This window comes from Neovison vison, chromosome 9, assembly GCF_020171115.1.
Source record: "Neovison vison isolate M4711 chromosome 9, ASM_NN_V1, whole genome shotgun sequence".
Lineage (NCBI taxonomy): Eukaryota > Metazoa > Chordata > Mammalia > Carnivora > Mustelidae > Neogale > Neogale vison.
In genome coordinates, this window is record NC_058099.1 from 36,840,688 (window position 1) to 36,868,655 (window position 27,968).

At 55.7% G+C, this 27,968-nt stretch overlaps 1 protein-coding gene across 4 annotated transcripts in view; it reads left to right on the forward strand.

The window, feature by feature from the left end:
• CNTFR (ciliary neurotrophic factor receptor) overlaps positions 1-23,652 on the forward strand; it is a 37,725-nt gene extending 14,073 nt beyond the window's left edge. Inside the window, exons 1-9 of one of the 4 annotated variants that reach the window (XM_044265482.1) lie at positions 5,022-5,129; positions 5,886-5,967; positions 10,141-10,374; positions 17,085-17,202; positions 17,377-17,543; positions 18,695-18,858; positions 22,137-22,317; positions 22,734-22,902; positions 23,007-23,652. In XM_044265482.1, the coding sequence (XP_044121417.1) occupies positions 5,886-5,967; positions 10,141-10,374; positions 17,085-17,202; positions 17,377-17,543; positions 18,695-18,858; positions 22,137-22,317; positions 22,734-22,902; position 23,007 (1,116 nt within the window). In that variant the 5' untranslated portion in view covers positions 5,022-5,129 and the 3' untranslated portion in view covers positions 23,008-23,652. Of the gene's footprint in view, positions 1-5,021; positions 5,130-5,882; positions 5,968-10,140; positions 10,375-17,084; positions 17,203-17,376; positions 17,544-18,694; positions 18,859-22,136; positions 22,318-22,733; positions 22,903-23,006 lie in introns of those variants that run through there. The other 3 variants (XM_044265481.1, XM_044265480.1, XM_044265483.1) reach the window with 3 other exon arrangements.
• Positions 23,653-27,968: the final 4,316 nt, after the last annotated feature.

Genomic DNA, 27,968 nt, shown 5'->3' on the forward strand with positions numbered 1-27,968 from the left:
TGTGCAGAGCCCATGTGCCCAAAGGGAAGATATGCACTTATCTGCTTCTTCCTCTTCCCCATTTGAAGGGCAGGGGGCTGGTCCAGATGACTTTTGAGGGAGAAAGCCCAGGCCTTTTGCACCTAGAGGGTTGCTTAAGCCCAGGCCTGCATATATGTGTGTATACAAGCTCATGCCAGGCCACCAGGCAGCATGCAGGGCCCTCGGTAGGGCTGCACATCAGGGGCATGGGCTGTGGGATTCAGACTGTTGCCTCCCCCAGGCACCTCCCCACAGCCCACCCAGGCCCATCGTGGGAAGGCCCCCAGCTCCCCCACAACACGCCTGCACACACGTGCAGAAGGGCACGCACATGCTGATCTCAGGGTCCCCGCAGTGCAAGAGGCTGGGGGTGGGGGGTTTGAGCACTCAGAATCCGGGCTGCTGCCAAAATCCACTGGAATCTTGTCCCCCCCAGGCCCCCATCTCCGGCTGTGGAGGTCACATTAGCAGGTGCGGATACCCGCCCCCCCCCAACTCACTCACACTGAGCCGCCTCCTTTTCCACAACCTCAGCCAGCGGCTAGAGCTGGGGGACTGCTCCCCCTGCCTTCCTCCTGGCCCCCCTCCCACTGGTGCTGAGCTTCTCCTGCCCCCTTCTATGGGAAGAGACAGGGGCGTACATTTGGGTGGGGTCCTTTCCCCTGAACACTGGGGCTTGACTCTGGAGTGGGTGAATGTGTGGTAGCCCAGGAGGAGATAAGGCTTGAATCCTAAACCCAGGCATTCCTATGCCCCTCGGGGTGGGGGCATCAATAGCTGAGAGAAGGACCAGCTGTGGATTCAGAGAGAATGAGCCAGAGACAAGAAACTGAGAGATAGGAGGTAGAGACACCACAGGGAATGGGAGCCTGCCCAGTGGCCAGCCAGCCCCAGCCCCAGGAGCTGGCCCCTGACCCAGGCCCACCCCCTCCCCAGTGGGGGGTCTGCCGGGCCAGCTGCCAGGGGCCAGGCCTCCCTCCTCAGCGAATTACACCCCCCCCCCAACACACACACCCTCTGGACTGCTTAGGCCTCTGCCCCCACCCCCACCGCCCACGCTGTCCAGGCTGCCTGGGCCTGGTGGGATCTGGGGGCCTCTTGGTTTCAGCCTCTCCTCCCCCTCCTGGAGCTTCCAGCCAGCCCTGACTGTCTCTCCAGGCACTCCCTCAGCCAGTGCTGCTCCTCCTTGCCCACCACATCCTTGTCTCTGTCTCTGCCTCTGCTCTCTTATTTTCTCTTTCCACCTCCAAGTGAAGGTGTCTTTTTCCCTTATTCCACCCTAATTCCTCTGCAGGTCTGAGGCCTCTAGAGTTCCCACATTTTTGAGTCCTTTAGTCCATGCTATCTCCTGTCCTGTGTCCTTGCCTTTTCTCAGGATGGGTCCTCTACAGCTGATGTGGGGAGAGGGAAGGGGGCGAGGCCCTAGGACAGTGTCTTTTCCCTCACACTGAGGGATTCTGGAGTCCGTTACCTAGGCATACTAGAAGCTGTGGCCATGCCATAGATTAGGTGCCCTCCCGCAGATCCAAATGTTCCTGACCTCACCCAGGTCTAAGACCCTGGGTGGGTAGTGCAGGCCAGTGCTTTGGTTGGATTTCAGTTTGGGGGCATACCACATGGGCCCTCCCTGTTCATCCTTCAGACCAGATTTAGCCTACCTGACCCTCAGCACACCCATGCCGGCTGAGGCCCTGAAGTCAGAACATACTGTTGCACACCAGCACTCACACATGGTTAGAGCTGGGCCCCAGCCAGGGGTGCTCAAAACCCCCCACTATGACTCTGGATGTGGCAGGGATTCCTGAGGGTTGGGCCTGTGTAACCTTCTGCAGGGATACATAGGAGCTCTCCAAACTCACACCCCCCCTCCCTCAGGTTGCACCTTCAGCTGGTCAAGGGCTGAGGGTTGGGGACACAGGGTACCAGGGACCTTGCTGGGGCTAGAGAGAAGAGTCTTGGGCCCTAGATCTTAAGCCAGACTTAGAAACTGAGTAATTGAGGTCCCTAAGCTGGAGCCTGTCACTGTGTCTGCCAGCGTTCCTGCTAGTGATTGCCAGCCTCTGTGGTGCCAGTATTACTGTGGGCTGCTGTTATTCTGTGTGACTGTCCGTGTTACTAAGTCTGACTGTCAGCATCTCTGTGTTACTGAGGATGCACCTTCGTTGTTACTCTATGTGACTGTCAGTCTCATTGCGTTTTTGATTCTGGGGTTATTGTCACTGTGACTGTGTCTGTGTCAACAGGTATCATTGTCCCATTTGTTGGTGTCATTATTTGTCATTTCACTGTAATGACTGTTAGTACCCCTGTGTGCCATTGTCAACTATACCCGTGTCATTTTCACTGGGTGTTGTTCTCACTGTGTAATGGTGTCTTTGTGTCACAGTGGGACAGTGACAGGAAATTGGGGGCCCAGGATTTGTCTCTTGATGCATCACCTGTGTATGTGTGTCATGATGGCACTGTGAGGTTCTGTGTCAGGAGAGGTGCTGGGCTCCTTGTGCTAACAGGAGTGTGGGCTGCTAGGTACTGGCCCCCTTCCTTGTTGGTAGAGTGTCTTCTGTTGTCTCCTCATTGTGGGGCTGGGGCTAGTGACAAGGCTAGCCCATGCAGGGGTCTACAGAGAGCTTCAGCCAGTTTGCATGGCCCCTATCTGAGGCCATGGGATTTATCCTTCTGATCTATCCCAGAGCCATGGGGTGTGGACTTGGAAAATTCTTGGGGAAGATGCTCTTTGCCCTGGGATGGGTGGCCTGAGATGAGCTAGGGCAGGGTGGAGGTAGAGCCTGGATGCCTCTGGCCTCAGCTTCCCTACCTGGGAGTGGAACCAGCTGGGACTCTGAAGGAAGGGAAGAGTGAAATTGGCTTGGGGCTTTCTGGATCTGCAGGGGCAGAGATGGGGTGGGGTAGGGTAGGGTTTTAGTCTTCCCTTATCCCCTGGGTGCTGCACTTCTCGGTCTCCAGGGAGAAGCCTTGTAGCCTCCAGGAAGGCTGCACCGACAGCATCCTCCCTCTGCACTGGGGGAGGTAGGTGGGCTTAGAGAGATGCTCTAGGATGAGCACAGAGACCCTCTCTGGATCTGTCCCTTCCTCTGCCCTTGGATCTCTGCCCATCCCCTGTGGTTCCCATTTCTCTTTCTGGGTCTCCTCTCCCATTTCTCCCTATCTTGGTCTCTACTTGTCTCCTGGGTTTTGGCTCATGGCTTTCCCTTTCTGCCTCTCCGCTCCCCTGGGTCTCTGCCTTTGGTGGGTGCCCCCAGCCATGCGGTGTCTGTTTCGGTACCCCATCCCCCACTCTCTGCAGCACTCGCTCTCGCTCTCGGCAGCGCCCGTCTCCCATGGCTGCAGCCCCGTTGGCCCAGGGCCCGGCCCTTACAGTAACTCATCGGGCTGATGGAGGCGACTTTGATGAAGAAGCCACCCCTCCCCCTGAGGGGGCCTGAGTGTGTGTGTGTGTGTGCACACTCATGCCAGGCTGTCTTTTTGCCCCTGCACCCCCAACTTGGACCAGGAAGGAGCTGGGAGCAGAGGGCCTCCCTGTCCCTCTTGGGTCCTAGATCTAACCTTGGTCCCTTCTGCTTCTGCTGGCCCTGGTTCCTGCCCCCTGTGGTAGGCAGTGGGTCCTGGCACTGAGGTAGTGTATCTTCCTAGCTGTAAGGACAAAGGCACGGACAGATAGCAGAGGTGGTGGGGCAGCATCTGAGAGCTGCCTGCAGGGGTTGAGGTGGGGAACCAGGTAGGTCTGTAGTCTCTTGCCTGCCTCTCTCTCTCCCTCTCCTTCCTTCTTCCCTCCCTCTGAATTCAGTCCCTGGGTTCATTTCCTAGCCCCACTGCTCTCGGACTATGAACTATGACGTTGGCCATTGTCTTAACCTTCTAGGCCTGAAGAGTAGTTGAAGATAGGGGAGTGGCTGAGGGTCAGCAGGAGCCAGGCCAAGTGGTAGCTGAGGCCCTGGGAGTCACTGATGTGGGAGGAGGGACAGCCAAAGCCACCTGGGCCTAGAGAGACAAGCTGTGCCAGGGAGGGGCGGTCGGCGCACCTGCTGCTGTGGCTAGAGAAAGCCAGGTGCAGATGGGGAGGGCTGGCCTCGTGAGGGCTCAGTGCAGTCACGGGCAGGCAGGAGCCCCGTCCCATAAAGGAGCCCCCGGAAGTCAGATTCTTCCCAGCTCTCACACTCACTGCTACAGGCTGACACCCACATCTGTCTCCTCCCTGCTGTAGCTCTGTTTGCAGTTTCTCTGGCAGTTCTCTGGCTGTATGTCTGGCTGTTTGTCTGGCAGTGTTTCTGACAGTGTCTCTGGCTGTGTCTGGCAGTGTGTCTGTGCGTCTGAGTGTCCCTGGCAGTGTTCTTAGTGGTGCAGAGACTTCCTGACTGAGCATCTGGCTCTGGCTCTGGCTCTCCTTCTAGCTGTGTTTTTGGGTGGATGCCTGTTTGTGTCTGTCAGTTTCTCTGGTATTTCTCTGCTTGTGTGTCAGGCAGTTTCTCCAGTGTGGTTTCCAACAGTGTCTCTAGCTCCCTTGCTATGTCGATGCTGGTTTCTGTGCCTGGGTTTCTTGCTCTTTCTCTGGGGGTAGGTCTGCTTGCATCTGGCCGAGCCTTTTCCAATATTTACTGGTGGACCCTTTGGTTGTGTGTCAGTCTTTCTCTGACCAAGCCTCTGCCTTCTCAGGTCCTAGCTACCTGCTTATCTGGCTTTACCTGACAGTGCCTCACGCAGTATCTCTAGTGTATCTCCAGCTGTGCATGCAGCTCTTTCTCTGGGACTCTGTCTGGTTGTTTTAGACAGTGTCTTGGCTGTGCGTCAGGCTGTATCCCTAATAGTACCACTTACTCTGCTTGAGTGTCTGGCAGTATTCCACTCTGGATCTCTCTTTCTGTCTGGTTGACGGGCCCCCTCTGTCTTCACACTGGGGTAGGAGAGTCCTGTTTGAGGCTTTTTTTCTGCAGGAAATTGTTACTTCTCTGCCCTCGGGTGTTATCATGTATTGGGGTAGAGTGGGGGGCAAGCAGTTGGAGCTACCCCACGAAGCAGGACCGCAGATGAGGGCACCCCTGGATCCAGCCTGGCTTCTGGGGACATCCTGACTGCTGTGTGTACCTGCAGAGGTGTGTGTAGATACAGTGCACATCTGGGCTGCGGGTCTCAGGCTCTTGAGGCATGTGTCTGGGGTGAAGGATGGGCTGGGGCCCCTGACAAGGAGTTACATGTGACATGCTCTCCTTCTCTCATGGTCACTGTACACTGAAGCAAAAGCAATATCTGACCTTGGTACCCTGCTGCTGTGAACATCCCAGAGCCCAGTGGCAAGGCTCACAGCGGGTTGGGGAGTGCAGATATGAGGGGCTTTAGAGCATCAGGGTTTCAGGCCCTCTCCCAGGGGCACAGCAGGGGACCTTCCATTCAAGGCAATTTGGAGAAGTACAGACCTCCTGTTAAGTTCAAACATCACTCTTTTGGTTTGCAGTGCTTAGAGCTAATTAGCCAACCTCACCAGTAAAGTTTTTATTGTTGTTGTTTTTGTTTTTAAAATGGCTATAGCATTACCCGTGTTCTATAACTCATCCGTGGTTGATGACATCCTACAGCCAGCAGCCTTATCGAACAACAAACCGCTATAGGTTGCCTCCTACCATCTTAGCAAACCTTTGGCTCCAGATGCCAATAATGTTGCTTTTTGTTGCTTGAAAAAGAATCCTGAGCCCCATTAAGAAGGGCATTTGGGGTCAAGATGCCTAGCCCTAGGGCTGGAATCACCCAGTCTTGCCTGAGAACAGGGAGGGGCTCCCCAGGAGGTTCCTGCCTGGGCTGATGCTGCCCCTTCCTTTCCCCCCACACCCCCTCACCCCCATTTCTCCCAGCAGATGGCTGCTCCTGTCCCGTGGGCCTGCTGTGCTGTGCTCGCTGCCACTGCCGTCGTCTACGCCCAGAGACACAGTCCTCAGGGTGAGTGCTGGAGGAGAGGATTCTGAGGGGTGGGGTGGTGCTCCCTGCTCACCCCCACCCAAAGCCAAGCATGAGCCCTCTGCGTCACAGCTGTGTGCATCCACCCAAGACCATATCCTGGCACGTTCTGGCTTGTCACATGTGAACACCCATGAGTCCTATGACACTGATATGCTGGCGACCCACTGATGTTGTCTTACACCCACAGTCCTCCAGTCACTCCACACGGTCCCATGCTGATGGTGTCTCTGGCTTGATGAGCTGTTCCTCTTCCTACTGGAGTGGGTGCGGGTAGAGGGTACAGGCAGGTGGGATGGGAGTTGGGGGCTGCTAGGGGTAGGGCCCTGTATAGTATCATTGAAATGGGATTTCATTTGAAATGGGGCTTGTGGGGGTACAGTGGAAGGCACTGAGAGACAGAGGCCAAGACTTCTCCCTTATCCCAGAGGGAAGGTAGAGACAGAGGTGGCAGACTGAGAACAAGATGTGGGGATGGGCAGGGTGACCAGTGGGGGAGGGCTGGCATCCTGAGGAAAGGACGGGTCTGTCATCTGGAATGGTGGGAGGGGGCAGGGATTGCTCCGGTGGGGCCACTGGCCCCCCACCATTTGTCCAGGGAGGGCTCAGTTCTCCCCACAGCCCACAAAGCAAGAAGCTGCCCCCTGCTGGGAAACAGGTACCCACTTAACTTGACCACCAGCGCTCAAACTGTATTTGAGGCAACACCTCACATGGCTCCATCAGCATAAGGTCTGACCTTGAAACTCCTCAGACAAGTGCTGAGCTTGTCCTGTCCCCCACCACCCTTGGCTGGATTGGATAGAGGCAGAGAAGGTTGGGGCACTTCTGGGGCCCAGGCGCAGAGCACAGGCTGCCACCCTCAAGGCTCTGGGTTAGAGGAGGGCAATGAGTCAAGTCTCCTGTGCCTTCTTCTTTGTGAGACTGACACTGAGACCCAGAAAAAGCCTAGCCCCCATCCCCCTGGGCTGCTCCCCAGTGGGCAGGGAGTGAAAGGATTGCCAGGCCAGCCCATTAACCCCCACCTGCAGTCCTTCTGTCTTCAGCTTGTGTGTTGATCTCACTTGCTTGGACCTCTGGTGGCCGCTCCCCCTGGCCTGGGCCCTGCTCTGTACTGTGGGTAAAGGCAGAGCCACAGGTGCCCAGGGGCTTGAGCAGTGAGTCTGCCTCTCTGAGAGTGGATAACTGTCCCAGTGCATTAAGCTGTGTTCTTCTGTGGGTGAGACCATGTTCCTGTTCGAATGCATTTCTCGGGTTGTATTCTTGGGGGCTGTGCTCTGCGTGTGACATTGTCTGTTCATATGTGACTGTGCTCTTCATGGGGCTTTGTCCTTGTGGTTGAGACTGTACCCTGTGTGACAGTTTGATAGTTTCTCCCTGTTTCTGTCTCTTTGCATGTTTGTGTTCCTGTTCAGTTGTCTCCCTTATGGGAGACTGTGCCTTTATGTGTCAGTGTGCCGCTGGGGGACATGTCCTCCCTGTGCATGTGTGTGATTGTCTTGTACTAGGTGTTAACCATCCCTGAACTGGGACTGGGTCCTTGTGTGGCTGTGACCTTGTGGACAGTTGTTCTGTGTGTGTTCTCCTTGTGGTGACTGTCTTCATCCTATGTGTGTGGTGATGTGAAGTTGCTTAGGACTCCCGGGGGACTGTTTCTGGCATGTGGTCCTCATGTGAGCCTGTGCGCACAGGTGTGAGGGAGCCATCAGCTCTGTCCTTCTGTGTTCTCCATGTCCATGACCTCATCCTGTCTCTGTCTCTCATCCTGGCTTCTAACAACCTTTTCACAGCTGATTCCTTTGGAGCATTTGTCACCGCGTCAAGGCCAAGAACCCCATCCTCCCCCTGCTGCTTGATTTAATTTCTGAAATGGACAGCACATCAGTAGGGGCACCCACAGGGCGGGAGGAAAGCTGTCCAGAGACAAAGGATTAAATCATTGCCATCTCTGGAGCTGTTTCATGACTGTGTATATTGCTGTTGTTGTGTTGTTGTAGCATTTGTGACAGTGTGTGTCTTATGTGATTGTCATGTCACGTTGCTCCCTCTGTCTCTGCACTGTGGCCTGTAGTTGCCTTCTGTCATTGTGTTGTCATGTTGTCCTTCCTGCCCTGCCCTCACATTGTTGGTTTGTCGTTGTTGTTGTGTTGTGTTTCTGTTTGTTTGGTGAGGCAGACAGGGTGACCTGGGAGCGTTAGCCTGTTTGTTGTGTTGTTGGGTGGCTGTTTCCTCATCTTGTGGCTGTACCTGTCCCAGAGTATTAAGAACCACATCGGGTCCAAGTCAGTTCCAAGCTGCTGCTGGTCAGTGTTGACATGTTGCCGCTGGGACCGTGGTGGCCACACCCCCTCCCCTTAGGTCAGTTTTCAGCCTCCTCCTCAGGCAGCTGGATGCAGAGTTTGTTCTAGTGGGGGGGGCAGTTCAGAGAGGGGCTTGGCATGTTTCCTGGAATCTCCAGGTTTTGACAGGGGAAGTTGGGGGGGGCTCAATAGCTAGGGCTGGTGGATTGGGGGAGCTCTATGGCTTGAGCCTTGGACACTGGGCCTCTGGTCAGGAGGAGGCCCCCATTCAGTCTCTGGTCCAGCCTCACAGCTGTGGCCTCCAAGGCCCCCAGCCACCGCCCTTCCGCCGTTCATCCTTTGTTTGGCTGGTCCCAGGCCCCACAGATGAGTGGTCAAGGCTGGCTGGGATTCCTGCTTCCCTCTCCTCTGACAGGGGACAGGGACCGAGAGGCTCAGAGAGGGGCAAGACAGAGGCAGGCAGCGGGCGGGGGGGAGAAACCTGACGCAGAGAGATCCTGGCTCAGGAAGGGTGACAGAGGTAGCAGACAGGGACAGATGTTCCAGCACAGAGAAAAGCAGTACTGGGGAGGGGGCCCTGATAGAGGGAGGGGGTCCGCTGGTGACATAGGGGGATCCCTACCTCCTGCAGTCCTGGTGGTGTTAACAAGTCTAATTAAGAGGCCACTGGCCCAAGTTAATTGGCTCGTTAACAGGAATTGCCTCTGAAAATCCCCCAACTCAGCGGGGTGGCTCTCCGGAGGGGAGATGTAAGCAAGTGTTAACGAGGGATCCCGCAGCACCCCCCAGCTGCCCCCCTCCCACTTCGCTCTTCCCCTCCCATCCTCACTCCACAGATCTGGCCAAGACCAGGGAAGCATCTGTCCTTCCCCAGGCTTGGGGGGCAGGATGAGGAATGAGGAGATTAGATTCACATCGCCCAGCTCGGCATGCCTGCCTCTCCTGCGTTGTCTGTAGATCAGTGTCTCCGATTTTCAGTGTCGTATTCACCTCCCCCACCTAGGGCTGCCTCTCGACAGGTGCTCCCTCCCACCCTTCCACTCCAGTCTCCTGGGTTCAGTCCATCACGCCTGGGTTGCGGAGTCCAGAGCTGGGGTTTGCTTTTGGCTCTGACAGGTCCCTCCTGGGGGCAGGAGAGGAATGGTCCGAGAGCTCTCTGGCCCCAGCTCTCCCCCGCACCCCTCCCAACCCCAGCAGTTCCTGTCTCACAAAGTTGATAGCTGCTAGGAGTTCTCTAGCCCTGGATCTCCCTGCTGCTGCTGCCCAAGCCCTAGATGGCTGAAGTGGGCAGGTTAGGGGCAGCTTGTCAGAGGGTCCAGAGTGGGAGGGAGAGAGGCAGGACAGGAGACAAAGATGGGGACAAGAGACAGAGAAAGCAGTCCAGAAGCAGGGCCCCTCAGCTCCAGCTTGCCTGGGTAGCAGATGTCAGTGATTGGGGCTGGGTCTGTAGGTGGCGAGAGGTTAGGGTCATGGGGGTCAAGAAAACTTTCTAAAGGACCTTGTGACTGGAGGTGAACTGGGTCTTCACCGAGATTTAACCCCTCCCAGCATTCAATACACACTTTCTCCCACACACATACACACAGAAGATCACACCCCTTCACACACAAAATACCCAGACATGTGCATGCGCGCGTGCGCGCGCGCGCGCACACACACACACACAATTTGGAGACCCTCACAACCATGGAAAAATTTTACACACTCCTCATCTCCTGACACCCACATCCTCAGACACAGAGCCTCTTGGCCTAGACTTCTCATCATAGGCTCTCATCTGCTCACATTCACTTGGTGGTGCTGGGCCAGGCTGTGACCTGTGACTCTTGCCCTATGCTCTCCCTGCCCCCAACAGAAGTACCCCACGTGCAGTACGAGCGCCTAGGTTCAGATGTGACTCTGCCATGTGGGACAGCAAACTGGGATGCAGCAGTGACTTGGAGGGTAAATGGGACAGACCTGGCCCCCGACCTGCTCAACGGCTCTCAGCTTGTTCTTCATGGCTTGGAACTGGGCCACAGCGGCCTCTATGCCTGCTTCCACCGTGACTCTTGGCACCTGCGCCACCAGGTCCTCCTACATGTGGGCTGTAAGTGTTGCTCCCAACCCCTCATCTGACTGCCTCCCCTCGCCCCCCGCCACACTAAAGAGGATTGTCAGTGAGGCTTAGACCCTTGGCCCAGATCCAGTCCTCTTCCTTTGGGGCTGGGGATACTGCAGCACCCTGACCCTTGCCCTCTGATCCTTTCCTAACCTCTTCTGACCTCTGAGCCCACTGTTGCCTACAGAATCCAGACCCCAGGCATTTTGCACATGTATCTCCCCCACCACCCCCCAGTGATCTGTGAGATCCAGAAATCCTGTTCTCTGTGACAAGATGGGCAGAGGAGGGCTAGCAGGGCCTGATCTTTCTGGGGCCTGGGAAGGAGGAATTGTAGGGTCACAGCTCCCAGCTGGAGAGACCCTACTCTGTTGTGTGCTCTTACAGGGGCTGGCTATGCAGGTAGAGGAGCAGGCCCTCTGGGAGGCTCCAGGGAAGAAAGAACCCTTCCTGGAGTGGAAGCCGCATGGAGATTGGGCGATTTGGAGGATACATTGACAAAGTCACCTCCGACAGACACACCTCTGACAGAGACCTAAGTGCAGCTGCAGGCCTCAGAGGCTGGGAGGGCATGGAAGGGCCACTTGTGCTGGTGGTGGAAGGTAACTAAAGGAGAGTATGGGACAGATCAGGAGCCTAGAAGCTAGGGAGTGACACGAGCAGGGTCATCATGTCCTTAAGAGATCCTTCTCATGGTGGTGAAGAGAGACAGGTTGGATGGTGGCTGTGCCAGGGCAGGAAGGAAGCTATTGCTGGATGCAGGGGAGATGATGAGGATTGGGCACCAGGGCATGGAGTCAGGGCAGTTGAGAGGGGCTGGTTGGACCGCCAGAAGTTGGTGGTGCATTGGAGGTAGAGAGGACAGGAGTGTAGAGAGCAGGAGGAATCAAGACAGCTGGTGCTCCCAATCACTGCAATAGAGGAAGGTGGAAGGGTCTGTGGAGGAAAAGATGGTGTGTTCTGGGGGCACCTGGGTGGCTCAGTCAGTCAAGCATCTGACTTTGCTTTTAGCTCAGCTCAGGTCTTGCTCTCAGGGTCCTGAGTTCAGGCCCTGTGTTGGGCTCTGCATTGGGTGTGGAGTCTACTTTAAAAAAAAAAAAAAAAGATAGTGTGTTCTGTTTGGACAGTAGTATGCAAGTCATCTTATTTCGGAATTCCCTAGAATCAGATCCTAAGATGAGAGTGTGTATGCAAGTAGTTCATTTGTCAGGTGGCAGAAACACCATAAGGAAGTGAGAAAGTGCTAGAAAAAGGAAGTTAAGGGGACCAGTAAAGACGGAGTTATCCATTTATCTTCTGGGCAACTGCAGCTTTGCCCTGCAGGGACTCTGAGGGCCCAGGCAGGACATGGACCTGGGAGGTCTCCCCCCTGAGCAGTGAGAGAGATCAGAAGTTTACATACTGCTCATGTAACTCCTGCTCATCCTTGGTTGAAGGAGTCTCCCGGGGTGGGGGTGGGGATGCTTTAATTCCCCTGCACTTTTGGCTTGATGCCTCAGCAGGCAATGCAGATTTTAGTGACCAATGAAAGCTCTTAGGCACATAAATGCAGAAGAGGGCGGTAGGTATGGGCCAGGGATCTGCTAGGGCATCACCGACATTTGCTGTAGATATGTTGGGTTGGGGTCCTCGGGGGACAGTGGGAGTTGATGGCTGTAGTCAGTGGATCTGAGGGTCTGGGGCCTGGGCTGAGGATGAGATGAGAAAGGATATGGAGGGAGTAAGATGGCCAAGAGTAAGAACTCTGGGATGAGAAGAAAAGAGGACCCAGAACTGGGCCCTGAAGATCATCACTTTATAAAGGGTTGATGGAGAGAGATGAGCCACAAAAAGAGATAAGAAGGAGCCAACAGGAAGATAGAGGGAAAAGTGAGTGAATGTGATTCAGAAGAAAGGTTTGGAGAAGTTGGAATGAGGAGCTTCTCAGTGTTGCTGAGGGTCAGCTGGACAGGCACCCACCAACAGAATATTCTGAAAAAAGTTCCATTTCTTTTTTCCTTGAGCCAAAGATTCACGTTTCTCTGGCCTCACCCCATATGGGGGATGCACCCCACTTCCTGAGGGTGGTTTCTTTATTCCCTGGGAGCTGCTGAGGGAAGGAGATACATGAGCAACCTGGAAGCAGGCCCTTTCCCTGTTGTCAGGAGACTGGCATGAACAGCATGAGAAATGTTAGACTGAAGGCCTGCTCATGGTCATCCCCAAAACACTTACCCACTGGTGGGGTAGAGGAGGTGTGAAAATACGTTTTGATGGGGATATTCCTTTTCACACAGAAGAGCCTTCCTGTGTTTAAACTAGAAAGATAGCAATCATAGCCAAGTGTCTTAGTTGCAAGTCAGGGGTGGAATGACCCCTGTCGGCCAGCTTGAGAAATACGGGACCAACCTACCTGAGTTCTCCGGGGCCCACCACGATGTCTGTTGGAAGTGGAACACTCAGCCTAGCCCCATGTCCTTACACACAGAAAAGTGCCATGGAAAAAGCACGAGACCAATTTGACACCCCTCTTTTCTCGATTGGAGTCCTAGAAGTCCTTAGGATGGATAAGTCTGGCCATGATGGCTAGACCTTGGTGACCCTAGGCCGTATTCCTAATGACTTGATTTTTGAAAGGTCGTTGGAGGGAAATTGGGTCTAGAAGTGATGTCTGTGGTCTGTACCCACAGGACATGCCCACAGCTGCCCCGTTGTGACCAGAGCCCAGACCTTTTACAGTGCTGACCACTCCCAGGGCTCTGCCCGTCAGAGGAGAGCTGGCCATGAATTGGCTGTAGCATTAGTAACAGGTACTTATCTCTCATTACCTTATTTCCTTCTAAAGAGCTGGTCAGAGGAACAAGGGACGTTAATCATGATTGTCTCAGTCACTTTATATTAGTAACAAGAGACTGGGTTTGGCAACATTCAATATCAAATTATTCTTCTAGCCAGCACTCAGAGAATAGGACAGAGTTACCCCTGATTTGTGAGTCATTGAAGCCAAATTATTTAATATTTATCTGAAACATTTAAGATTTTCATGTTTCTATTTCCAGGGGAAACTGATCATAAAAATATCCTACTGAAAGTCCCCTTAACCAGACTGATCCCTGAACTGCTTTCTCCCAGACCACCTTCCCACCCCCTGGTGGCTGCTCAGACAGGATGGTGAGAGGAGGAGTGCCCACATCAGGAAACAGGATCACCTGCTTTCCTTTAGTAGCATCCTTCGGTTTACTAGACACTGCTGATTCAGTGTCCTTCTGGTTTTAAGCTAAAACAAATCAGAGTGATTTACTGATTTGACATGGACAGTTCCTTGTCCAGTTTTTACATATTTGCATTTGATTGGTCAGGACAGGAACTTCAGAAACCCTGGTGCAGCGCTGCTTCCCCCTCAGCCCTGTGTGCTGAGAAGGAAAGAGCAGCTTGTGGATGAAGATGTCTGGGGGGAGAAAAGACAGGTGGGAGACAGGAGAGGGGCATCTGGGAAGCCAGGAGTTGGGGTGCCTTAAGAGATGTCATGATATAAGGCTTTGATGCCAGACAGGAGGAGTGTGGGTGGAGCCCAGGCAGGGCTGGAGCTGGAAGGGTCACCCTGCCCCACCCAGCCTGAGCTGGCCTGGCCAGGGGTGTGGGCAGCCCGCCCCTCCTTCTCTCGGGGCCGCTGGGCAGGCCTTGTGCGTGCTGGGGGCTCCAGCCCAGGCGGGCTGGCGAGATGAGAGGAAAAACATGCGGTTTGGTGGGATGGACATGGAAAAACAAGCCAATTAGGAGGAAAACAAACAAACCCTGGGCCAGCGGGGGCACACGCACACACGCACACATGGCCCCGTGTGGAACCCAAGGATGTCCTGCCATAGGCTACCACAGTCACTTGGGCATTTCAGGAGCCCCCAGAAGGGGCAGCTTGGGATGCCTGGGCATCCAGGAATATGTCTGTATGCCCAGAGAATGACCTGACACGCGTAGGAGTTTTTGCTCACACACAGCCTCTAACATGTTCTCATGTGGTGGTCAGTTCATACGTGTGGACACACTTGGAATTCCGGGCACTTTCCCACACCCACAGTTTGAAAAATATGTTCAGGCTTCAGCTTCATCTCACATACAGTGTTTCAGGTATGGAGTCGTGCTGTTCCCCGTGTTCAGACATGATGGCGTACTTACACGTGTTCTCAGAATGCCTCGGCCCCTAGGCCGGACCCATCCAGGCGGTCCTGAGATCAAACAGCCCGCCCAGAGTCCCACACAAATGCAGTCTGCAAGTCACACACAGCCAATCGCACGGTTACACGCTTGCCCAGGATTTTAGTCACATGCATGGAGCCTCTCAGAGTTACCAGACAGCCTCACAATTGCCATGTCTTAAAAACAGCTTCTTCCCCATCTTGCAGCCCACTCATAACAGGCCTGATCGCACACTGTCCCACAACCTCACACTTGGTCTCTCACAGCACCCCTACCTCCGCCCACCCGGCCCCTCAGCTGGGCTCCAGCTGCAGCAAGTCACTCCTTTTCTTCCTTTCTTTGTTTTTCTTTCCTCCTTTTCCCTCTGAGAAACCTGGTCCCTGTCAGGAAACCCAAGCCCTTCCCTACTCAGGGCCCAAGGCCAGGCAGGAGTAGCCAGATGAGAGACAGAGCCCTGCCTGGCCCCCTGGTCCCCCATGACCTGCCCAGTCAGAGAGAGGAACTGGTTTGAGGGGGAAGCTGGTCTTATGGAAGAGGATGGTCATGGGGGAATGGAGGGGACTGGTCTGTGGGAGGCTGGCTGGTGGAGGGGGCGGGCCTGTGAGTCCAGTGCCTTGGCCCGCTCTGCCCTCCAGAGAGTCCCAGGCAGCAAGGAGCTGACTCTGCAGCCTTTAGTACCCACCCCACCCCCAGCACCCTTCTCCTTTGAAGCTGGGGGTAAGGGGGGGTGGTGGCAGGAGGGGGAGTGGAGGCTTCTCAGCCGACCTCAGAATGTCCTTTTCTCCTGGGGTGGCTGCCAACTCTGGCCTGGCCTGCAGGCCCCCACAAGGCACTTCCTGTGTCCTTGACCATCCCCCACCCCACCCTCATGCCTCTGTGTCCCTGGGCAGTTAGGGAAGGGATATGAGAGGCACACAGGATGAACATGGAACAGACACAAGATGGACACAGAGCCAGGAAGGCTCCCCAGGGGAGGCAGACAGCAGTGGATAGAATACAGGTTGCCCCTTGTGGGAGTCTCAGCTGGGCTCTAGCAATCCCTGCGGGCCTGGGGCATAGAGCCACACCTTTGCCCACAGCATAGCCCACTCTAGCTGCTACATACACCCAAGCTTCCCGGATGCCTCTCTGACCCTCTCATCTCTCCTGCTGCAAAGCCAGATTGGGCCCTGGGGGTTCAGCCCCGATACACATACACTTCCCACACACTGGACATGTACGTGCAATCAGAGTCACAGTCACGTGTACACTGTGGATGAAAGCCCACAGTTCCCCATGTGTCACCATGGCCACTCGACAAGCATAGACATGTACTCCCCCTTTCACAGTTCCTGGCTTATTGAACTGCCCCCCCTCCCATTTCCTGTCCACCTGTCAGGCAGAGGGTGGGGCAGTGGGGGAGGGGGACCTAGGAGGGAGGTGTCAGTGTCCCTGGAGCCACTGACGGACATTCCTTGCCTGGGTCAGATCACAGAAGCTGCCTCCTTCCAGGAACCTGAGCCGCCTGTCCTCACGCCTTATCCAATGCCTGAGTGTGGGACAGCTGGGCTGAGTGCTCACAGCAGCAAGAAATGTGGTTGGATAGCAGAAAGGACTTCCCAAGTGTGTGTACATGTGGTCATGTAGGTGGGTAGCCCCATCCTGGGGTTGAGTCCCAGCCCTGGCTTGCTGTGTGACTCCAGGCGGGTCTCCATCTCTCTCTGGGACTCCGCATTCTAGATTGCAGGCTGCTGCTACCCTGCTAACCAAGTAAGGGGCTTCCTAAGGGGTCTGTGATGGCAGAGCTGGGGGCTAGGGCTTGGGTGAGGTACGCAGCAAGGGAACAATAGCTTCCTCTTAATACGCATGTGCACACACATGCAGTCAGTCATACGTGGACACACAGTCTGAGCCATGCCCTAGATACTCCTGTGTATGTATCTACATTCCGTTATGGGTCATTGATGTCACAGAGACACGTGTAACACATGCACCCACGCATGTAGACACCTAGCCGCCCAGTGTGGCTGTTCCTGGGGAACCACCAGGTTTGGCCTCATGTTTCTTAATCTCTACTGGGGGAAGCCTGGGATGACTCCTCCAGGGAGTGCACTCTGATTATTCTAGCAACCAGAGGACCCAGTCAGGACACCCCCTCCCCCCACCCTGCAGCCTCCCTTGCAAAGTTTTTCTCTGTGAATGGACACAACGTGTCAGGAGATGTGGGGCTGGGGCCGATTCCCCCAGACATCACCTCCGTCCTGTGATTGATGAGCTGAGGCCCGCAGCCCCCTGTTCCCCGCAGTTCCCGCCTCCATTGAGCAGGTGGGGGGGGCTCCCTCTTCATATAACCCTTGTTTTTCTTTAATTAAACATCTGGCTCTCTGCGGCCTGGGAAGCCTCAGGCCCTCGCTGACAGCCACCCCTCCCCAACCTCTGGCATTGCTGATGGGTTGAAGGGGGAGAGCTGGAGTTCTGGGGCCCACCTGTCCCCACACTAGTGCAGGGGACTAGGGGCTCCTGACCATGCTGTGCTCACCCCTCAGTGCCGCCGCGGGAGCCCGTGCTCAGTTGCCGTTCCAACACTTACCCCAAGGGCTTCTACTGCAGCTGGCATCTGCCCACCCCTACCTACATCCCCAACACCTTCAATGTGACTGTGCTGTGAGTAGACTTGCCTGTGACCCCGTTCCACCCCTGACCTCTCACCTCTCCTCCAGCCACCCACCGTGCCCTCAGTCCAGACCCTAGCCCAGCCTTGGGCTTGACCTTCCCCCAACCTCTGCCGCACCTGACCCCTGATGTTGGTAACACTGTCTGGGCCTCACCCTTCCCCAGGCACGGCTCCAAAATCATGGTCTGTGAGAAGGACCCAGCCCTCAAGAACCGCTGCCACATCCGCTACATGCACCTGTTCTCCACCATCAAGTACAAGGTCTCGATAAGTGTCAGCAATGCCCTGGGCCACAATGCTACAGCTATCACCTTCGACGAGTTCACCATTGGTGCGTGGGGTGGGGTTGGTCCCTGCAACACACTCCGGTGGGAGTGTGTAAGTGGATGTGTGCCAGAGGTGTGTGTGAGCACCGGGAGGGATGTTCACATGTGTGCATGGTATGTGTGGCCCATACAGACATATGTTCATGGCATGTATAGACCTGTGAACATTGGCGTGAACGTCCTTTACCTGCATGGGCCAAGAGACATTTCCAGCAGCTCTTCCCATCATCTCTCTGGCTCCCAGAGTATATAGGAGGGGGAGGGGGGCAGGCTGGGCCAGACCCTTGTGCAGCTGCAGCCTCCCCCCCACCCCACGCTAATGGCTTCCTTACGGCTTGTGATGAATGAGGTGTCAGAACAGGAGACAGGACTGGGACAGATACCGCCCTCACCCCACCCCCATCCCCACCAGACCCCTTGCCTGCTCTTACCCCATCCCAGCCAGACCCTTTGCCTGCCGCTGCCCCATCCCAGCCAGATCCCTAGCCTTCCCCTACTCCATCCCCACCAGACCCCTTGCCTGCTCTTCCCCCACCCCAGCCAGACCCTCATGGCTGGGTCCCCCAGACTGTTTCTACATGAGCTGGGCCCTTAGACTCCCACCATGTTCTCAGCCTACTTCCAACCCGTATCTGCCACAATTGTGGACTATCTCTTAACCTTGACCAGCTTCAAGAGCAGTTTCGAGCCCAGGCTCTTCCGGGGAACAGTGTATCTCAGTTTGGAAATGGAAGAGTTGAGGTGAAAAGCCAAGCTTGAGGGGAGTGTATGATGCTGGTGCAGGAGGGGGTGACCCAGGGGACAATGGAGGTAAGGCTGGTAATGGTGGAGCCATCCTATAGACTCGGTAATTGGGATGCTGGTCATTATTAGCATGGGGTTGGGATGATGGGATGAAATTTGGGATATCGCTATCATGAGCTGGTGACAGTGACTGTAGTGACAGTCCTTGGTGGTGACAGGCATGTGAGAGGTGGAAATAATGAGATGGTTGTTAATGGTGGTTGCCAGAACCGACAGCAGAGAAGAGAGGTGGCCACTGTGACGACTAGGACGGTGGTTGGCAATGTAAGATGGTAGACATAGCGACTGGAGTTGACAAAGTGGGGTCATTCCCAGCAATTAGTGAGATAATGAAGCTGTGTCTCCTTAACAGTGAAGCCTGACCCTCCAGAAAATGTGGTAGCCCGACCAGTACCCAGCAACCCTCGCCGGCTGGAGGTGACTTGGCAGACCCCTTCGACCTGGCCTGACCCTGAGTCCTTTCCTCTCAAGTTCTTTCTGCGCTACCGACCCCTTATCCTGGACCAGTGGCAGCATGTGAGTGTGTGCCCTCCTCACATCCCAAGCACCGGAGTCAGAGCCGCATGGCACGGGAGGGGTCCATACACCAGTATCAACAGGCCGCTGTTCCAGTGTGAAGACTGGGCACAGCCAGAGAGACTTTGTTTCCTCAGGGGAAAAGGGATTAGATGGGCCTGGAAGGATGGATGGGACTCAGGAAGGTATCCTGATCTGAAGCCCTAAAGGGTTCCCTTGTGATGTCCATGAGTGTGATGGGAACACATCTGTTTTTGTGGCTCCCAGGGTAATGGGGAGAAATCCCAGAAGGGAGATGGAAGACAGGACAGGTGGGATTTCCCTTTCCTTAATTCTGGCTCTCAGCCCTGATCAGGCATCTCCCTCTTAGACTCTGGCCCAGGCTGTGGGTCTGTACTGGACACAAAGGCATTACATCTCTATCCTCAAGGATTCACAGGCTCAAGGGCTCAGGGGGTCAAAATCAGGCAGTGGCGTCAAACTTGTTCCATGGTATGGGTTCAGGCCATGACTAGTGTCATGGTCCAAAGTCAGATGTAACTGAGGGGTCCGCTCAAGTTTATAGGTCGGAAGGTATCCCAGGCCAGGAATGGAGCAGTGGTTGAGGGCTGGTCTGGGGTCAGCCTGTGGTCTGGGATGTTAATCAAGCTATAGTCGTTCTGAGGAGCATCCAGGCATTTGGGGCAACTTAGCGTTCTCTCTCCTTGGCAGCCTTGGGCCCATAGTGCTGCAGGCACTCTTTCTGGCCCATGAGGTCTGTTGGCTAGGAGTGGGGCTATGAGGGTGCTCTGTAGGCTAACTCGGGCTGGTACTCAGGGATCAACCCACCCACTGGGCTCCAGTCCCATCTCCTCACGCCCCCCTTCCAGCTACCCTTTAAAGTACGTAATTTGATTCCAGGGTGCCTGTCCGGGTTGTAGGCCTGGCCCCCACAAAGGCTGCTCACATGTTCTCTGACGGAGTCCGGAGTCCCTCCCGCCTGGCCAGCTGCCCGCGCCTAATGCATTGCTAATAACCAGGGTCTAGTTTCACAAGCCCCCCTCCCCTGCTAACGAGCTACAGGCAGCAGCCCCGCGCATCGCGGCGCACACGCCTCGCGGTGGACCTGGCGTGCCGCCCACCACACACACGGGAACATGCACATGTACACGTGGTTCCCAGCAGCAACCATGCTCCATACATGTGTGTGACTAACATGCCAAGAGCACACACTGAAGGACTTACCCCCATACCGATGTGAGCCGCGCAGAGTATGAGGACTCTGTGGTAAGAGCATGTATGGCCGCTGGCGTGCTTGCCCTGTTCCATAGCTTGTTGGCATTACAGTTGGCTCGATTTATGGCTCTTTTGAACTTGACTTTCACTCTGAATAGAATCTACTCTGCCGGATCCTTTATGTTGGAGAGAAGCAGGTGTATGATCGGGAGCGGGCATAGAGGGGAGAGCAGAGAAAAACATCACTGGGATTTTCAGAGGGAAATGAGAGCTGTAGGCCAGGATGAATAGGAATGGGTACCATGAGGTCTGGCAGGGGCTTTCTCAGCATGGACAAGGTGGGGCAAGTACTGGGACCCAGCATGGGTTCCCTGCATCTTCTGCTCTGGCCTGACTCAGCAGGGAGGCTGGAGGGCGAGTGTGACATGTGCCACGGCAGACTGAAGGGAGGACTCTGAGGCAGATGCCAGCTACTAGAAAATTCCTGCCAAGTGAGGAGCCATTCTCTTAAGGGTGTGGATTAAGGGATCAGTGACAACCTAGCAAGAAGGGCTGGAGGCTAGGGGATATGGCTGCCAGGAAAGCACTGGACTCCTGGGCCACGTTTCTAGCAGTGTATGGTGCCCACCAATGAGGTGCTAATTTGATCTGTTCTCCATAGCTCTCTCTGTGTCTGCTCAGCCAGAGGTGATCTTTGGAGGGCTAAAGGGTATACGGAACCAGAGGAGGAACTGGGACCCAACTCCAGGGTGGCGAGAGTCTGTGGGGTCCCTCAATCTTCCAGAGCTGGGAGTAGGACAGACTGAGCCCAGGTCTGAGCCCTAAATGACTTTCACCCTGACCCTGACCTTTACCAGTGTCTCTTCCTCTAGGCAACAGATGGGAGTGGGAGGGGTCAGGTTATTGGAGGGGCTTCCTTAGACCCATCTTCACACACATGAATACACACACGCACACATGCATTCTTGTACTCTCGGTCTGTCAGGTGGGTAGCCTAGACCCCAGTGTTCCGGGAAGGGAGATTGGAACAGGGATCAAGAAAGCCCTGAAGCCAGACGTGGCCCAGAGCAGCCCCCTCCTCCGCCCCTGCCGGCTGCCCCTGTTTACGAGGAGGCTTAATGAGGCAGCGGGTGCCGCTGAGATGAACCAGAGCCCAGCCTGGGACTGGGAGGGGCGCCGGACAGGCAGGCCAGCCCGAAGGGTGGGGGAGACCAGCAGAGCAGGGCTGGCCCAGGCGGGGGTGGGGTGGTGATGCCTCTAGGAGGAAATGGAGCAGCTGTCCTGCTGTCCCGCAGCTTGGGAGCTGCCCCCCCACCCCGCCCTTTCTGCCTCAGACAGGGTGATTACCGTACTGTGGCCTTCCCGAGGGAGAGGCCTAGCTGGGGCCAGGCTGGTGGGCACATGGGGCATCTGGGAAGCCAGGCTCTGAGCTAGAACCCATGATGACGACAGAGCTGGCTGAAGTGTGTTAGGTGCTTCCCACGCGCCTGAGTCCTCACCCTACTCCTGTGAGGTAGGTCAGGAATGCCATTTTATAGATCAGGTCAGCAAGGCATGGGGAGGTTAATTTACTTGGTCACCTGGCTGAGAGGGGACAGAGCTAAAACCTGGACTCAGGCAGCCTAGCTCCACAGCTGTATTTACCAGCTTTCTTCTAAGCACATCCCCAGCTCCTCTCTTACCCTGTTACTCTTGTCACCTCCAGGCAGAGACTGAGATCAGGGCTCAGGCTGGGCACTGGGAGGGAGCTGGGATGACAGCAGCGTGAGACATTGAGCAAAGTCCTCCTTCTGTTCCCCCGGGGGTGCTCCTGGTCTCCTTAAAGATTTTCATACTCTCCTCCAGGATCCTCTTCCTTCCCTCGGGGTCTCCTCCCCAAGATTTCTTTACCCGCCTTCGGGAATATTCTCGATACCCTCTTTCTCCCTCTGGGGCAGCTCTCTTTTCCTCCAGCAGGGGGATTTTCACTCTTTTCTCCCCAAAAGTGTTCTCAGTTCCTCTGGGGGTACCTGACTCTCCTGACCCCCAGGGCTCCCCACCCCCATCCTGTGGTCTGGCTGCAGGTAGAGCTGTCAGATGGCACAACGCACACCATCACAGATGCCTATGCTGGGAAGGAGTACATCATCCAGGTGGCGGCCAAGGACAATGAGATTGGGACATGGAGTGACTGGAGCGTGGCCGCTCATGCCACACCCTGGACTGAGGAGCCACGACACCTCACCACTGAGGCCCAGGCCCCGGGTAAGCACCCCCTCGCCCTCATTTCCCCAGGGGGGCCTGTGCTGTTGCCTGGCTTTATCTCCCACCTTCCAAATCCTCCCAGGACTTAGAGCCTGAGAGCCTCCGCCCCAGGCACTCTGCGGGCTGCCACACTCCTGTCTGTCTGTCCTACCAAAGCTGGTCCTGGTCCTGGTCCTTGCTGTCTGGACATTCTTGGTAGGGGCCATCAGGTGGAAGGGTCATCTGAGAGCCATGGGGAAGCAAAATCTGCCTGGTGGGTGAGGCAGGACACGTCTGAGAGAGGAAGCAGGGGCTGTCTGACGGGGGAGGCAGTACTTGCCTAACACAGGGAGCAGGAACAGTGTGCTTCATGAAGCCCCCAGTCCCTCTTGGACTGCACCCCCGGCCCGGCCCTGAGTTCCCTCCATGTTCCCCAGAGACCACGACCAGCACCACCAGCTCACTGGCACCCCCACCCACCACGAAGATTTGTGACCCTGGGGAGCTGGGCAGCGGCGGAGGACCCTCAGCACCCTTCTTGATCAGTGTCCCTGTAACTCTGGCCCTGGCTGCCGCTGCCGCCACTGCCAACAGTCTTCTGATCTGGTAAGTCAGGTGAGGCTGGGTGGTAGAGGGGAGCCCGAGGGGAGCCCGAGGGGACCCCCCCATCCCACCCTCATCCCTCACAGCCCCTTGCCCTGTCTCCCCAGAGCCCGGCATCCCGTGAGGACATGCCAGCGCACCTGCAGAGGAGCAGGAGGCCGGAGCTGAGCCCGCAGACTCCAGTTTCTATTTTGCACACGGGCAGGAGGACCCTCTGCATTCTCTTCAAACATAATTTGTAGAGACCCCGGCAGGCCCGGGCCTGCCACCCCCTAGCCCTGCCACACCATGTTGGCCCTCCTTGGTCCCTCAGGGGAGGAGGACCCCGCAGCTAACCCACCCACCAAAGACCCCCCACCCCAACCCTGGCCCCTCGGGCTAGACCCTCCAATGCCAGCGACTCCCAGGAGCCCTTGGGGGGGTCTGAGGGGAGCCCCTCACATCCATAATTTCTCCTCCTGCCCTAGCCTCCTGTTTGTCCCAGGGTCTCTGTTGCCACCATCAGATTATAAGCTCCTGACGCTGGGGGGGCCCAGCCATCCCCCTCCCCCCAGCACCCACACTTTTCACTCCCCCACCTGTGCCCGTTTTGTATGACCCTCCCCTTTCCTTGCTCCCACCCCGCAGTATTTAATGCCCTGTCAGTCCCTTCTAGTCTGACTCAATGGTAACTTGCTGTATTTGAATTTTTTATAGATGTATATACAGGGGTGGGAGGGTGGGGGGTTCTCATTAAACGTCACCATTTCATGAGTCCTTGAACCAGACCCATTTGGGGAGGGTATCCTTCTTCCAAGGATCCCTCTTAAGGCCTGGAGGAGGGAAGAAATTCTGCTTAGAGACAACTCTTTCCACAGAGATGGGGACAGGCAGTATTGCCCTCAGACAGGTGTGTCTGGGGGTGGGGGCTTTCTGCTGCTTTGGAGGATAAGGTTTCCTGGAGGCCAGAGGCAGAGTTGTGGGGGATGAGGGGTCCCAGTGAGGCAGGTCCCACGTGGGAATGTCCAGTCAGTCCTGGAGGCTGCTGAATCCTGACAGGGAAAGGCCCGTCAAGGGTCATCTCCAGAGCTGGCCTCCAAGAAAGCCTTGGCTTTACCCATGGGGGCAGAGATACAAGAAGGTGAGGCTGGACTTCATCCTTGGGGTACGGGGGGTGGCCATCCCTGTTATGCAGCTCAGACTTATCAGGGGCTCTAGCAGATCAGGCCTGGGGCTCAGCTAGGCTATGAAGCTTGGGGTGCAGAGTATACTGGGCCTGGGCAGGGCGGGAGGCTGCCTGATGAAGGCCACTTGGAATGCCACTAGGGACTGGACCTGTGCTGCAGGACTGGAAATGTGGGATACAAGATTGACCCCAGGGTTAGATTACAGTTGAGACTCCGGGTGAGCAGGAGAGGAGCAGGCTTTGGTTTTCCAGGGTGCCCAGTCTGAGGTCTAGTTCTATACCCTCCCCACACCCTTCCAGTCCTCAAAATGGGATTCCAAAGCCCCTTCGGTTTCTCCTCAGAGGAGGGGCCTGTGGCTCTGTGCCAGCCCCCTTCTGCCCCTGCTCAGGTCCAGCCCCTTGTAGAAGCCGCTGCAGCTTCTACCATGGTGGGGGGCCACTGCAGCTCCTTAGCTGTGGATGCCTCTGGCTGGGGCCACGTTGGCAGGTACCTCTGGCCTGGGGGTGGGAGCAAAGGGTTAGGGGGAGCCTGGGGAGCCAGGTTCGGCCTTGCTCTGGGTGTCTGGGACGAGAGAGATGAATCAGAGGCACAAATACACGGACATCGGTGCACGGTCCCCACAGCAGGTGCTGAGTGCCACACCAGCAGTAAGCCTCTCATCCCAGGACCACGCACGAGCGCGTGAGCGCACACACACAGACACACACACTCCAAGTCAAACCCTTTACTTCAGACCAGGGTCAGAAAATGGACTTTGCTTGCTGGTCTCATAGGCCTGCATGGGATCATGCTCCCAGGAGGAGGGATCCATGTTGCCTCACACACTGATGAGTTACCCCTGGATAGGGCTTGGAGCTGGGGAAGGGGCTCAGAGTGAAGGTGGCTGGCTCTCTTCCAGGCCAGACACTACAGGAGGAGATGGTGTGTTCCAGGTGGGAGATCTCGTGGAAAACAAAGGCCTGATGTCAGGATAGAGGGGCCTGTGGCTTTTCAGGCTGAGCAGCCTCAGCTGTGGGAATACATGACTCTAATTGCAGGAAGAGGTCCCAGGATGGACATACTGAGAAGTGGCTGTGGACCCACCCCTGAACCCTGCACCTCTAATTTGCCTGTTTATCTGGTTTCTGGGAGATGTAGCTTGAGCCTGAACCTGTATTCCAGGTTCCTGGGAGTAGGGACCACCAACTCTTGTGAAAGACATTGTATTCCTGGGGTGGGTCTGAGCCTTCCCCTTCCCTGTCCTCGTGGTAGTGTAGCTAAAGTTCAGAGGTCTCCGGCCTGTGCTGTCTTCCTGCCTTGAGTGACTTGGTCAGCCCTGACCCACTCACCGCCTACCCAGGGCTTGGGCATCAGCAATCTGGCCTCTATTAGCAACATGGGAAAGCAATTATGTAGGGTTGGGGAGGGGAAAGAAGGAAGGGGGCCTGCTCATGCCTGAGAGACCAACAGAGAGGACTGAGGCATCTCCCTGCCCCCAACCTCAAGAGAGAGACCCAGCCTTGTTCAAAGTGCCAAGGTGGTTGGAGGGTCAGTGTCATTGCCTCTGACAGGCCTGGGCCGGGAGGTGGTCGTTCCTCTTTGAGAGCCTTAACCCTCAACCTCACAGAGGCTGCTCGCTTTGAGGGCTGGTCTTAGAGTGCTGTCTGCTGCTGCCTCCAAGTATTGTCTCTCCATGTCATTATTTCCCATGGTGGTTCTGGGGAGCTGGGGTAAGTATAGACATCAATTCTTAAAGCTAAATCAGATCTCACAAAACTGCTGAGGGGGGCTGCCGGGGTGGCTTGGATCCCAGGCCCAATGTGTATGTTGGCTCAGCTTTTCAGCTCACTAGTTCTCTTTGCCTCCCCCAAGGGGCACTGGAGATGGGGACCTTCCTCTATGCCCCATTCTTTTTTTTTTTAAAGATTGTATTTATTTATTTGACAGAGAGAGATTACAAGTAGGCAGAGAGAGAGAGAGGAGGAAGCAGGCTCCCTGCAGAGCAGAGAGCCCGATGCGGGACTCGATCCCAGGACCCTGAGATCATGACCTGAGCCGAAGGCAGTGGCTTAACCCACTGAGCCACCCAGGCACCCTCTATGCCCCATTCTTACAAGGCTAACTTGTTGCTGCCCCCATCCTCTTACTGCGTATTTCCAGCAGTCTGTCCCATTCCTATCTCTGAACATGTCTTTGTCCTGGTTCCTATCCTGTATTTCTCTCTATATCTCTATCCTGTCTCCTTCTCTGTGTATGTCTCTAACTCCTGTCTCTGTCTCCAACCCTGTCTGTCTCTCTGTCTCTCCTCCCTCTCTCTCACTCTTGCCTTTTCTGTCTTCCTCTGTCTCTGTGTGTCTTTCCCCAGCTCAGTCTCTTTGTGTCTTTCTGGCTCTGCATGGATCTCCACCCCATTTCTGTGTCTCTGTACCTCTTCCCTGACTCTGTCAGCCCCTTCTCTCTCTTTGCCTCCCTCTTTGTGTTCCTGCCCTGGTCCAGACCCCGGCCTGTGGCCACTGTGCCTCTTTGGCCTGAGCTGGGGACTGTCCTGGCTTCTGCTGCCCCCTCTCGGCCACCTGCCTGCCCTTCATTCCTGCTCCGGTCCCGCGGGCTAATCTGATCGTTGACACACCCCACCTCTGCCTTCAGGCAGCCAGCCAGGAGAAGAGGGTTGTTGGGAGACAGTAGGCAGGAATCCCTCTGGGGCAGCCTCTAGGCCTGGAACTCCCCAGAGCCAGTGGGTAAGCTCATTAACTCCCTAGACCGGGACTCCGGAGAAGTTCATCTTACACGGAAAGGATGAGAAAAGACTTGGGTGTAATCCTCACACCCTTCCCTTCTCAGAGGAGGGCAGAGAGGAAGGAGATCTGAGGAGGCAAGTCTGATGGAGCCAGCGTGGGGAGAGACTGGAGGAGAACTTTTCTGACAGGGGTACTCCAATGGGGAAGGGCTAACCTGAAGGTAAGTGGGCCAGTGTGGCAGGATTAGTCTGAGGGGAGGCTGGTCTGGGACATGCTGCTGTAGAGATCTCTGTTGGAAGGGCCAATCTGAGGGGATAGATTAATCAAGAGAGCTGCTAAAGAGTCCTGTCTGAGGAGAGACCACTCTGAAGGCACAGAGGTCTGAGAACAGGACCACCAACTAGTCTTAGTTTGCCTAGGACTCTCTCAGTTCTAGCACTGAATACATCAAGTCTTGGGAAATCCCTCGGTCTCAGGCAAACTGAGACTGTTGGTCACCTATTTGAGAAGGCCTTGCCTAACAGTGATGAACTGATGGGAAAGTCGATCTGAGGGCGTGTGGATCTGAGGGGGCCTGGTTTGACAGTGCCAGTCTGTGGGGAGAGGCTGTTTAGGGCTAGAAGCTTCTTTGGCCAGGAACCAGGCCTGTAAGGGAGTGGATAATTAGGGTCCTTCCAGAAGGGCAGTGGCTAGGGGAGTGGCCACCAGGGGGCAGAGCAAGCTCTCAGGAGAATCAAAGGCAAAGGCCCCAGAGAGGGGAGCCAGACCGTGCGGAGCTGAGTGCAAAGAGTACCTTCAGTATCGTGTGTCACGGGCCATCACCTGCAAGTTTGTGGTGAGGGTATACAACCACAGAGTTGTGGTTTTGTGTGATTAGGTGACCAGGGACACATCTGTGGTATGTTAGCGTGTAGCCTGTGATGCAGAGGGTGGTGACTGAGGCCTTACCTGTGGCTATAGGGAAGGGAGCAAGAGCACCCTCAGGACACAAGGACATAAGGCAGAGATGCTTCCTCCGGAGAAGCTGAGATGAGGAGAGGCAGGAACTAGGGTTTTCTACTTGTATCTAATGTTGCTCTCTGTAATATTCCCCAAGAGTCTAAGTGCTTTGGTCACACCCCAGTGCAGCCCCCAGACCAGAACACACTCCTAGGGCCTGCCCGCCATACTCTCTTCTCTCCTCCTA